The sequence below is a fragment of the Myotis yumanensis genome, unplaced genomic scaffold, assembly GCF_028538775.1.
Source record: "Myotis yumanensis isolate MYYU_CA2020_CCGP unplaced genomic scaffold, mMyoYum1.0.hap1 SCAF_16, whole genome shotgun sequence".
NCBI classification, from domain to species: Eukaryota; Metazoa; Chordata; class Mammalia; order Chiroptera; family Vespertilionidae; genus Myotis; species Myotis yumanensis.
In genome coordinates, this window is record NW_027223767.1 from 14275736 (window position 1) to 14288500 (window position 12765).

The window sequence follows — 12765 nt, forward strand, 5'->3', positions numbered from 1 at the left end:
CCAGGAAGAGCAGGGCCGAGATCCTGGAGTGGTCACTTATTACCAGGTGCCTTCTCAAGTCACATCACTCTGGGCCTCAGTGATCCCAACTGGGAAATGGAAACAATCCTATATAATAAAGATGTAATATGCAAATGGTTGTTATGCCATTAACCAACGAGCGACCAGGTAACAACTGGATCATGGATCAGCAGGAGGGTGGGGCAGTGAGCTACAAGCAGGTGGCAGAAAGCTACAGGAGGGGGCAGGGCAGCAAACTCTGACGGGGGTGGGGGTGGGGGTGATGGGGGTGGGGGGAGCTACAGGAGGGCAGCAGCGCTGGCAAGCTACTGGTGCACGGATTTGTGCACAGGGCTACTAGTGCTTACATAACTGGCTTGCTGCAAAGATTCAGTCGTTGACTTAGTTACTGAGCACTTGCTATTTCCCAGGCACGGTTCTAGAGTCACAGAAGTGAGCATAACAAAGCCCTCATCCTTGTGGGGCACGTGGGCACATACAGACTGTTCTGAAGCTTCACTGTCCAGTACAGTAGCCATGAGCCACTTTTTTCAGTTTATATTGAAATTAATTAAAATTAAATAATTAAACATTTAGTTTATCACTTGCACAGCCCACATTTCAAGTGCTCAGTTGTTGCTAGTGGCTAGCATATTGGACAGTGCAGGTATTTCCGTCATTGCACAAGGTCCTACTGGATGTCGCTGCTCCAGAGGAAGGAAGAGAGAAAATAAATGGTATAGTTTATGAGAGAGTATAGCACACACCAGCTTGAGAAGGATTATCTCCCAGGTGTGGAGAAAAAGGGATAATGGGTATGCAGAGAGCCCTCCAAATGAATCAGTGACTTATTATTTTTTAAAATGTGTTTAATGATTTCAGAGAGGAAGGGAGAGGGAGAGAGCCATAGATACATCAGTGATGAGAGAGAATCATTAATTGGCTGCCTCCTACTGGGGATTGAGCCTGAAACCCGGGCATGTGCCCTCATAGAGGAGACTCAAACAAACCATGACCTTCTGGTTCATAGGTCGATGCTGCACCACTGAGCCACACTGGCCAGACAGTGACTTTTCTTAAGCTGGGTGGTGGGTGTATGAATTTTTATTACATATATTCATGCTTTTTATGTAAATATGAAATATTTTGCCATTAGAAAATAGTTGAGCAAAGGTCCTGGTTCTTGTACTTCATTCCCCCCAAGCCTCACTCCACAGTCTCAGAATGGACCACAAGGGAGTAGAGTGAGGAGTGTGCTGTGGATTAACGACGTGGCAAGAGGAAATGCTGTTGTCTGCTCCCATCTTTTCAATCCAGTCCTCCCTCTGAAGAAGGCATTTCCACACATGAAACCCCCTCCCACACTTAGCGGTCCCCTGGCACTAATTGATATTCTGCTAATTAGCCTCATTGTCAGCACTAAGTGCCTCTTTCCCTAGGAGACCATTACCTCGTTAACTGTGGAGTGGGTGGAAACAGCAGCTCCCTGGGGCTGGGCCAGGGGCTGGGCACCGTGGCTTTCTGCTTCACATTGTCTGTTAGTGTATCTTCCCACCGCGCCCCTCCTCCCCCTCTCCCCCAAACATTTGTCCTGGAGTTTCTTGAATGGAGGCCACCAAGTACAGGGAAAAGAGTAGTGAGCTCGGAATTGGAAGAGTTGGCTCTAAGGAGACCAGCAATTTTCAACCTTTTTTTTTTATCTCATGGCATACATAATTACTAAAATTCTGTGGCACACCAAAAAATATATTTTTGCTGATCTGACAAAAATAAGTATATATTTTTTCTTTCTTAAAAAAATTTTATTGTTTAAAGTATTACATATATCTCCTTTCTCTCCATTGACCTCTCCCCAGCCATTCCCACCCCCCAGCACATGCCCTCACCCCCCTGCTGTCTGTGTCCATGGGTTATGCTTATATGCATGCATACAAGTCCTTTGATCTCTTACCCCCGCCTTCCCTCTGAGGTTGGATGGTCTGTTCGATGCTTCTACGTCTCTGGATCTATTTTTGTTCATCAGTTTATGTTGTTCATTATATTCCACAAATGAGAGAGATCATATGTTTCCCCAACTGGCTTATTTTGCTTAGCATAACGCTCTTCAGGTCTATCCATGCAAATGGTAAAAGTTCCTTCTCTTTTACAGCAGCGTAGTTCCATCGTGTAGATGTACCACAGTTTTCTAAACCACTCATCTGCTGATGGGCACTTAGGTTGTTTCCAAATCTTAGCTATGGTAAATTGTGCTGCTATGAACATAGGGGTGCATATGTCCTTTCTGATTGGTATTTCTGTTTTCTTGGACTATATTCCTAGAAGTGGGATCACTGGGTCAAATGGGAGTTCCATTTTTCATTTTTTGAGGAAACTCCATACTGTTCCCTCCACAGTGGCTGCACCAGTCTGCACTCCTACCAGCAGTGCACGAGGGTTGCTTTTTCTCCACATCCTCACCAAGGTATAATTTTTATTCATTTACACCAGACAGCTATTGTTCTGTTGGCTGTTGTGTTTTTGTTTTTGTTTTTTGACAATCTAGGGAAAAGAGGTTAATGCTCCTATAGGGTGGTGAAAGCCTGAGGTGGGGGTGGGGGCGGGCTAGAGGAGGTCAATGTGGGGGAAAAAAGAACATCTGTAATACTTTCAACAATAAAGATTAAAAAAAAAAAAAGAGGTCAGTGCCCCTGACTACATAGGCGTTGCATGTTTTAAAAATTCTTGCAGCACATCAGTGTGCCGGGGCACACCAGTTGAAAATTGTTGCTCAGCCCTGGTCAGGTAGCTCAGTTGGTTGGAGCATCATCCCTACACGCCAAGGTTGTAGGTTCCATCCTCGGTTAGGGCACATACAGGAAGCAACTGATGAGTGGATAAATATGTGGCACAACAAATCGATGTTTCCCTCTCTGTCTCCCTCAAAATCAATATTTAAAATTACAAAGAAAATTGTTGCTCTAGACCAGCGGTTCTCAACCTGTGGGTCGCGACCCCTTTGGGGGTCGAACGACCCTTTCACAGGGGTCGCTTAAATACATCCTGCATATCAGATATTTACATTACGATTCATAACAGTAGCAACATTACAGCTATGAAGTAGTAACAAAAATAATTTTATGGTGGGGGGTCACCACAACATGAGGAACTGTATTAAAGGGTCGCGGCATTAGGAAGGTTGAGAACCGCTGCTCTAGACCCAGGCAGAAGAAAATAAGTTCAGCCTCCCAAGGTGGTGGGAGACACTGAGGGCCACTGGGCCTGTGGAAAATGTTCGCTCATCGCCCCGGAGTACTATAATTTGTCTTATTATTATTATTATTTTTAAATATATTTTATTGATATTTTACAGAGAGGAAGGGAGAGGGCTAGAAAGTTAGAAACATCCATGAGAGAGAAACATCGATCAGCTGCCTCCTTCACACTCCCTGCTAGGGATGTGCCCACAACCCAGGTACATGCCCTTGACCGGAATCGAACCTGGGACCCTTCAGTCCGCAGGCTGATGCTCTATCCACTGAGCCAAACCGGTTAGGGCTTATTTTTAATATATTAACTTTCTTCATACCTGACCCAGGACTTCCTCCATCCACCTCATTGTCTATCATTAAGTTTTTATTAAGGACACATTTCACATACATATACAGGAGTGGTCAAAAGTAGGTTAATAGTAATACAATAATTAATTAATATCAGAATAAACTGTTTCACTTACAATTGTAAACCTACTTTTGCCAACCCTATATATATAAAAGTAGGGAATAGGATAATGAACCCTCACATATCTGGGAATCCATATTCTGGCTTTGATAATTATTAGCACTGGACCAATTTTGTTTCCCCCTCCTTCCCTAACCCCCAGAGTAATTGTGTCTTGAGGTTTGAATGGCCATTTATCCTATCCCTGTGATCTTAATTTGCTCATTCAACAATTCCATATCTCTTCATTAAACACTGCCTATGAGTCAGGCATTAGTAAGTTTATTGAAGACCTAGTATATGCCAAGTGCTTTACATACCATTTTATTTTATATTACCCTCCCTGTTATTATCTCTATTTTACAGATGACAGAAGTGAGCCTCAGATATTTAATGACTTGTTCAAAGCACTAACTTTAAATTCTATGTTTTTTCCTATGACCCAATGGTCTTGGCCTTGAATTACTATATATCACTGTGCTTCCCAGACAACAGAGATCTTCATGCCTTCATTCACTTACGTGTTACTGAACCTCCAAGTATGGGTCCCAGGCCCTGTGTTGAACACAACTGACACAATCCCTCCTGTAAGGAGATTCAACAGGCATTTACAATTCAAAGCGTTAAATGTTAGCATGGTTTTAAGCCAGGTAAAAACTCAATCTTAGTCAAGGAAGGCTTCATGGAGGAAGTTTAGGACAAAACATGTAGCACAAAACAAAGGGCAGTGGACATGGTTAGAATGTTCCAGGGAGAACAGCCGCAGTGCAAAGGTGGGAGGAGGGTCTGTTGAATTCTGTGATTTTAGCATGGCTAGAATATGTAGAGTTGAACGGTGGAATAATGGAAAACAAGGGGGGAGAAGCAGGCAGAATCTTGAAGGGTCTTTGATGCCAAACTTTAGACTTTACTCAAAAGACAGTGAGAGTGCCCAGCTGGTGTGGCTCAGTGGTTGAGCATGAACCTATGAATCGGGAGGTCAGAGTTTGATCCCCAGTCAGGGTACATGTGGGGTTGAGGGCTCCATCCCCATGCGGTGCGTGTGTGTGTGTGTGTGTGTGTGTGTAGGAAGCAGCCAACAATGATTCTCTTATCATTGATGTTTCTGTCTCTCCTTCTCCCTTCCTCTCTGAAGTCAATAAAAGCATATTTTTTAAATATATTTTATTGATTTTTTACAGAGAGGAAAGGAGAGGGACAGAGAGCTAGAAACACCGATGAGAGAGAAACATCAAGCAGCTGCCTCCTGCATACCTCCCACTGGGGATGTGCCTGCAACCAAGGCACATGCTTTGACTGGAGTCAAACCTGGGACCCTTCAGTCTGCAGGCCGACACTCTATCCACTGAGCTAAACCGGCCAGGACAAAAGCATATTTTTAAAAAAAGACTGTGGGCAGCCAGTGAAGGGTCTTAAATAGGAGAGTGACACCAGATTTGAGTTTTAGAAAAATCCCTAAGGATTTGGAGAATTGATGTAAGGGGGTTGGACAGGGAGACCAAGTAGGAGACTGATAAGAGTAACGGAGATGAGTAAGGTGTGTGGCTTGGACAAGGACAATGGCAAGGTAAATAGGAGGACAGAGGAGCAAGCCTGGACGTGCACCTGAAAGTTCTCAGGAGAAGGGCTCAGGAAGGAGGGTGTCAGCCCCTTCCCAAGCACTTTCCATTATTCAAACTCTCCTAAACGATGCTTACATTAAGGCTGGTGGCGGGGTCCCTCAGAGATAGTATTGGTTCTGGAAGTGATCTGGAGGAGCAGCCTTCTCCCTCAACATCACAGTGAAAGAAATGTCCAGAGAAACGAAGCGACTTGCTCAAGTCCCCCAGCACGTCAATGGCAGAACGTGACTCCTTGTTCTTTACATGGAAGTGCCCGGCGTCCCGTGAGGCCAGCAGCTGGAGGTGCTCTGCCTGCATGACTGGACCTAAGGGGACCCGAGCAAGACGGAAGGGCTTGGACACATGCTTCCTCCTCCCCTCTGCCTCTCCCTGCCATGCGTTCCCCCACACGTGGCTCCAGCCACCAGTCAAGGCATAATTGTTGAAACAGTTCCTCTGTGCAGAACAAGAGGTTCAGAAATTACGGTCTGCAGCAAGAGTACCTATCTTGAGATCTGAGATCCCCTCCTCCACGATCCTCTCAGATCCCCTCCTCCACAACCCTCTCCAGCTAGGGAGGGGATAAAGGGCATTCCTGAGGCACCCAGTCCCACCCACTGTACTCCCCAACTCCCTCCCTGGTGGTTTCTCCAGGCAAGTTCTCACTGAGAGGCCCCTCCCTCAGCGGCCCCACTGTTGCCATGGCAACTAGGTGGGTGGACAGCCCATCCTACCTTGAGGCCACCCAACCTTCGCGTGGGGAGTTACCATAACAACCCCTTTAATAATACAGGGGGTGGTGTCCCTCCCCTTTCCCCTGCAAAGAGAGAGGTGGGTGGCTTGATTGGCAGCTGGGCACGCGAAAGAGGAGGGGAAGGGAAAGGGGAAGGAAAGGCGTCAAAGGAGAGCTAAGAAGAAAATGGGGGAGAGAAAGGGCAAAAATTAGGGGAAGGGAAGGAAACACGTGTGCGCACGCGCGGCAGCGGGCGGTGCGCGGCCGCCTCGGCCGCCGCCCACTTCTTTCACGCCCGGCTCGCGCGGTCGCTCGGTCCTCACGCGCGCCGGTCTCTCCCTCCTCTGCGCTTGCGCGCAGGTGCCGGCGCCTAGGGGGAGGGGGACCCGGCGCGCTCGCGTCACGTTCTCTCGTCCACCCTCCCCGCGCGCCGCCACTCCGCGCCTGCGCAGCAGAGTCGGCCGGCTCGGGTTGCAGGCTCCCGGGCGAAGGCTCCTGTCAGCCCGTGGGTCGGTCCTCCCGCCGGCCCTCCCCTTCCCCGGCGGTGTCCGCCCCCAGGATCCCCCGATGGGGGAGAAGTGGCGACGGCGGCAGCGGAATAGCCGAGCAGGAGCGTGAGCGGCTCCGGGGCCCCATTCGCCGCGGAGGCCATGGGCGACCCAGCCCCCGCCCGCAGCCTGGACGACATCGACCTGTCCGCCCTGCGGGTGAGCGCGCCGTCCCCCAGCTTCGCCCGGGTTCCTGTCCCCGCCGCAGGGGAGCGGGTTGGCTGCCCGCCTCGCGTGCGCCCCGGAGGCCCTCTCCGGCAGCCCGCCCGGCCCCCCTCGGCGACCCCCGCTCCTTTCCCGGGCGCCCACCGGGGCTGGGCCCCCGTCCTCTGCTCTCCTCTCTCCACTTGCTGCAGATTCTGGGGAGCCAGTTCGGTCCCCACCCAGTGGGGCCCCGCCCCCACACTTCCCTGCCACCTCTACCTTGGCTAAGGTTCGGGGCTCGCTTCCTTCAGGGTGTCCGATGGTCACCCTCTAGTTCCTCTAAACTTAAGCTCCATCACCTGCAGAATCCTTATTGTGGTGCCCCTCCTTGGCTCCCTCCCCCGCCCCCCTCTAGAGCCTCTTTCAATCCTTGCCTTTACTTAGGGCACGGATTTCCTCCCCCTCCTTTTTCTGGGTTTCTCGAATGTTGACTTTGCAACTGTCTTGACCAGCCTGCCTCTCATCACTCTTTATCCTCCTCGGCCGCCCCTGAATTGCATCTCTCTCTGGTCGGAATTTCAGCCTCCCCACCCCACCCCACCCCGCCTGCCGTCGTCCTCGCCCCCCCCCCGTTCAGCTCTCCCCAGCCCTTCTCTGGTGTTTCGAGTGCAGCAGCCTAGAACCAGGCATTTCCGGTCCCAGGGTCCCTGCATATTACATTACCAACTCTGCAGCAGCGGGGCTGCGAGGGGAGACAAGTGCACTGGTGGAGGAGGGGACGCGCTGATTCTCTTCAGAAACTCCAGCACGGGTTGGGGAGAGGATGTGTGTGTATGTACACACACACACACAAAACACATGCTATATGTTGTGTGGTCGGTCAGGAGGTTGGGAAAACCTGCTTGAGGGATGGGGAGGTCGCGAAGACCTCTCCAGGGAGGGGCTCGTTTGAAAAGGGATGGGAGGAAACTACCGCAGCAGGAATTTCTTCGAAATACCTATTTATCGTTCCGCTCGGGGCGCTTGCATGCCCTCCTATGGGAGCTTTCAGGAGCACTTGTGTGCTTTTCGTTCTTCAATAAGGAGCTCTGGCTTCAGGGCCAACTGAGTGGTTTCAAGGTGAACACTCCAGACTGTCACCCAGGTGGTGTTTTTGTCCTGTGTCCTTCGAGCTTTTTCATCATGCCAAGATGTGGGGAGAGTAGGATTTCCCGTCTCTGGGTTAGCTTGTCTGGAGGCCGTTGACATTGTCTTCTGGCTTTGGAGTTAGCCAGGGAACATGGCCAGTATCAGAAAAAGAAAAAAAGGAAAAAAAAAAAAAGGCGGTCAGCCACACAGGTGCCCCGGATATGACTGGAGGGGAGAGGGGAATTGAAGAGAACAGAGTCAAGTTGTTAATTGGGTTTCTCTAGGTGACACAGATTTTCTTGCCATTCAGGTCATAATTTGGTTGGTGCAATGTTGGGCTAGGAGACCTGACTTGCTGGAGATAAGGCGATAAGTTGCTGAGGAGGGAGAGACTGAGCATCGGATTTCTGTGTGTGTCTTGGTGGGGAGAGTGTCTGAAGGCTTGAGCAGGGAGATTCTTAAGGTCAGTTCAAACTTTGATTCTCAAGTGAAGCCAGTGAGGGTATAAGGTGGTAATTCAGGCTCCCCTTGATTTGCTCCTCTCTGGGATGAGTCCCCACTTTCCCTTCTTCCTTTCCCACTTTAGTTGTTCATTAACTCTGGCTACAGGTTCTGTGGCTGTGGTGACTAAAATACAATAAAAAAGGGGTGAGTTCAAACCATGACCTTTGATTTAAACCTTGTGGGACTCTGCTTAGGCTCCTGTTTTCCTTTAGCCTTCTCTGCTAGTTTGGCCTGGATCCTCAGCCTGAAATTTCCAGCAATTCTGCAAACACCCTTTGACCTTGGATGTGGTATTTCCTTTCTGGACTTTTCTGCTGGAAGCAATGTTTGCCTCCTTCCTCAGTTGCCTCCTGCCTTATTCTCCTCTCTCTTTCCAGAGAGGCCGCTGATCTGCTCCCAAGTGCTTCTGTCTTTCGTGCCTCAGGCTTCTTAATAAAGCATCCCCTCCCCCCACTACCACCCGGGTACTCCAGGGCTTGAGAGGGAGCTGTGCTTTCTTTGAAATGGGGCTGGAAAGGGCCTGCTTCCTCCTTGATGCTGACCTGTTCTCAGTGCCTGTCCCCTCCACTCCACCCCAGAGAGCTGCTGTGGCACTGTGGAGCAACGAGCTCAGTCGTCTCTTGCTCTGTTCCGTCTGTTTTCCAGTGAGAAATTGGTAACCTAGAGAATTAACAGCAAAGATGTTTCCCATTGCCCTAGCTGGTTTGGCTCAGTAGATAGAGCGTTGGCCTGTGGACTCAAGGGTCACAGGTTCGATTCCAGTCAAGGGCACCTGCCTGGGTTGTGGGCTCGATCCCCAGTGTGGGGCATGCAGGAGGCAGCATATCAATGATTCTCATCATGGATGTTTCTATCTCTCTCTCTCCCTTCCTCTCTGAAATTAATAAAAATATATTTTTTAAAGAAGATGTTTCCCTTGATATCATCTTGTGTTGGGGGCCTGGGGAGGTGGATGCGAGAGGAACATATTCAGCATTTATTAGCTGGTCTTGAAGAGGCCAAATTGTCATTCTCTTGTTTCAAGATAAAGCTTGATTTTTAGCTGGTGATGAGAGTAATAGTCTGATATTAGGGAAGATTGAATTGCACTAATCTCTTAGTCTTGTGTGGGGAAGCCAGGTGGACCTGCCGCTTTGTAATCACAGGCACACTTGACCTCTTTGAGGCTCCATTTCACCCTCCGCACAGTAGTATGGGGCTGTATTCCTAAGTTCAAGTCCTGGCTTTTTCACTGAAACCTTGGCCTTGTTCCTCCTCCTTCCCTTACTTGCTACAGATTGTGCAAAGAGCCTTAACCTCTCTGAGGCTCTGTTTCCTCATTTGTATAGGAGAGGATAGTATAGTACTGAACTCACTTGTTGAGGGTTAATGAAATACTGTATGCTAACTACTAAGTCCAATTCCTGGCACATAGTGACCATATACTAGCTTTTATTGTTGTTAATTGTTATCAAATGGCAATCAGAGAAGCCTTCTAGGGCAACTGTATCTAAAATAGCACTCCCTCCTCTGCTTAATATTTACATAAAATTTTATATAACATCCCCTTAGTCTGCTGTATTTTACTTCATAGTATATATCACCAGCTGACATATATATTTGCACCAACCCTGACTGAAATGTAAGTACAGTGAAAGCTAGGATTGTGACTGTTGTTCATTTTTGCATCCCCAGCGCCTATAACAGTGTTTTGCACATAAAGGGGGCTCAAACGGTTGTTGAATAAATGTATGTTATAATAAGTGAAAGCTCTTAGCACAATGCTTGCTTAGAGAAAGCATTCAACAAATGTCATGCTTGTTAGGCTTCCTCCTGCCACTCGTTTATATGCACACAATTAAGAATATATCTTTTCTGAGTTGTTTTGAAATCAGACCTTGTCTGGTGGTAAAGAGGGTCCTGGAAACTTCTATCTGAGCAATGCTCGTGAAGTAAAGTTAGGATCATTCAAGAGAAAATTTGGGCCTTTTGTTTCAAACCTATTTTGTGTCCAAGTTTGGTTATACATATTCCAGAAGGGTCTTCTGACTTGGAACTCTGGGCTTCTCACAGAGGGCAAGTATCAGTGGAAGTGGATGGGACAAGAAGGGAGCAGACCCCAGGCTGGCCTCTTTCCTTTGCATTGCTCCTTTGGGTTGATCCACTTCATAAATCAAACAGCTTCTCTTTACTGTCCAACCAGCCAGAAGTTTTAGACTGCAGTGTTCCTTGAAACTATGGAGCTAAGGACAGTGTTGATGTATTGAAATAATGTCGTGGAGCGCAGTCAAGAGAAACTTGTTGCTAGGTAGTAGTGCTGATAGAGATGTTCTTTGCCGACGATTTTGTGTTGTTGTGTCTGTTCTTTGGAGAAGTCTCTTCCCCCTCCTGGTCTCTTCATGAGACTGTAGAGCCAGCACCACTTGGAAAGCTGGCAGTTCTGGGCATGCATTTCTAGGCTGCTGAGCAACGTGGGACTGCTACTGTGTTCTGATGTGCTAGCTGTCCAAATGTTGATGACAGATGCCTCCGGCAGGGGAATGGGAAGACTGACCTCCTACTGCAGGAGAAATGGTATTAAATAGTGACTTTTTCCTTAGAGAACTGTAAATGGGGAGTGGGCTGTTTGGGGAGCTCGTGGCATTTGGAGTGAAGTGAAACGCTGCTTGGCAAAATGAAGGAAGGAAGAGTGCAGAGAGTTTTGCTGGAACTAGATGTTCAGCCATTCCCCCAAACGAGGGCAGAGGCACCACCACCCTTTATGCTGTGGGATAGGACAGATTGCCATAGTCCTTAGTGATACATGGAGGGGAAGGTCTTTGCAAAAGTGAGGTTTTGACAGTTAAGATAGTAGTAGGAGGGTTAGTCAGAGAGCCAGCGGATCCACTGCCGCAAGCTTGCCCCAGGAGCTCAGTCGAATCCTGAGCTGTGGAATGCTGTGTGGAATCCTGATTTCAGACTTAGCCTCCTCCATTCCTTGCAGCTTTGAACTGTGTGCTTGACACAAGGTAACCAGTGCTCGCTTCCGCAGTGTATATACTAAAATTGGAATGATACAGAGAAGGTTAGCGTGGCCCCTATGCAAGGATGACTCGCAAATTCATGAAGCGTTCCATATTTTTTAAAAAGAAAAAAAGGCAGGATAACTCACAGCTTGGATAGGTAGAGTGTCCTCAGTTGTCATCTTGGGGACAAGATGGCAGAAAGTGTGTAACCACTCTTTGCAAGCTTGCACCTTTCACACAGGCCTATAAGTAAGGAATGTGGTAACCTCTCAACCCAGAAATATAAAGCAGTTCTGAGGCTGAGGAGTATCTCCAGAAGCCATCTGAGAGTCTGTCTGACTAATCATTCTGTCTCCAAAGTTGTGCCAGAGAAAGTTAATAATATCCTTTCTTGCACCAGTCAGTCACCAATCATTGTCAGTCTGCTGTATTGAGAATCAGGCTCTCGGTGCTATGGGAAGGATGTAATATTGTACTCAGTACTGTACAAAGTTATTTAATCAGAGCTCTGGGAGCATCCACTTAAGAAATGCCTTTGTGCCCTGGCCAGGTAGCTCAGTTGGTTAGAGCGTCAACCCAATATGCCAAGGTTTTGGGTTTGATCCACGGTTGAGGAACATAAAAGAATCAACCAATGAATGCATGGGTAGGTGGAACAACAGATCGATGTTTTTTCCGCTCTCTCCTTCCCTTCCTCTCCCTCTCTAAAAAAAAATCAGTAAATAAAAATTTAAAAAGAAATGCCTTTGCAAGTTCAGCAGGCTCCCCTTTTCTGATCTGTTATTGCTTTCCTCAATGCCTAAGAACCTTGGAGGAATTTCTTGTTAAATTTGTTTTCCTTGACCTATACTCATTTTCTGTTATCCTCAGTCATCTTGAAACCCAGTCTTTTCCCTCCCCCAGCAAACACTTTATATCCTCCAACTCCCTCAGTCTTTTCTTTCCCAGGTTTAAGAAATAGAACAAAAGTAATCAGGTTAATAAGTCAACTCTCAAAGCATTTCTTGAATGCCCACAGAATACAGAAAGACACAAAACATCACTTGGTAGAAGACTTGGACCCTGTCCACAGCCAACATTCATTGTCTTCTCTCTCCTGTTCTTCCTGCCATTCTTTTCCCAACCAACCAGTCCTTGACTTGAATCTGGGATTTTCCTATCTACAGGAAGCTCCTCCAGAGAGTAATTGGAAAGGTACTTGAGGTGCTTTATAAGGGTAGGGAATGGTAGAGGAAGGAGAGAAGAAAGGGATGGAATTGTGGTGACTCAAGGAGCCTCGGGAGATTTTGAGGATGTACTTGCTAACTGTGGGAAGGATTTCCTATCCTGTCTGAGGAAAGATCTAGAACTAGGCACAGAGGATACAGTGACAAACAAAATAATCATTGGTTTTCCTACAGTGTAGGTAGTAGGAGAGACATTAATAA

The 12765-nt window shown here is 47.8% G+C and overlaps 1 protein-coding gene and 1 non-coding gene across 14 annotated transcripts in view; both read left to right on the forward strand.

Moving 5' to 3' along the window:
* Window positions 1-6480: 6480 nt before the first annotated feature.
* Window positions 6481-12765, forward strand: part of MINK1 (misshapen like kinase 1) — a 58607-nt gene continuing 52322 nt past the window's right edge. For all 13 annotated transcript variants that reach the window (XM_070394227.1, XM_070394228.1, XM_070394229.1 and 10 more), the window contains exon 1: window positions 6481-6737. In XM_070394227.1, the coding sequence (XP_070250328.1) occupies window positions 6681-6737 (57 nt within the window). In that variant the 5' untranslated portion in view covers window positions 6481-6680. The remainder of the gene's footprint in view (window positions 6738-12765) is intronic.
* LOC138995187 (U6 spliceosomal RNA) lies at window positions 11353-11455 on the forward strand. Its single transcript, XR_011468523.1, has one exon. It is a non-coding gene; the product is annotated as a U6 spliceosomal RNA (small nuclear RNA).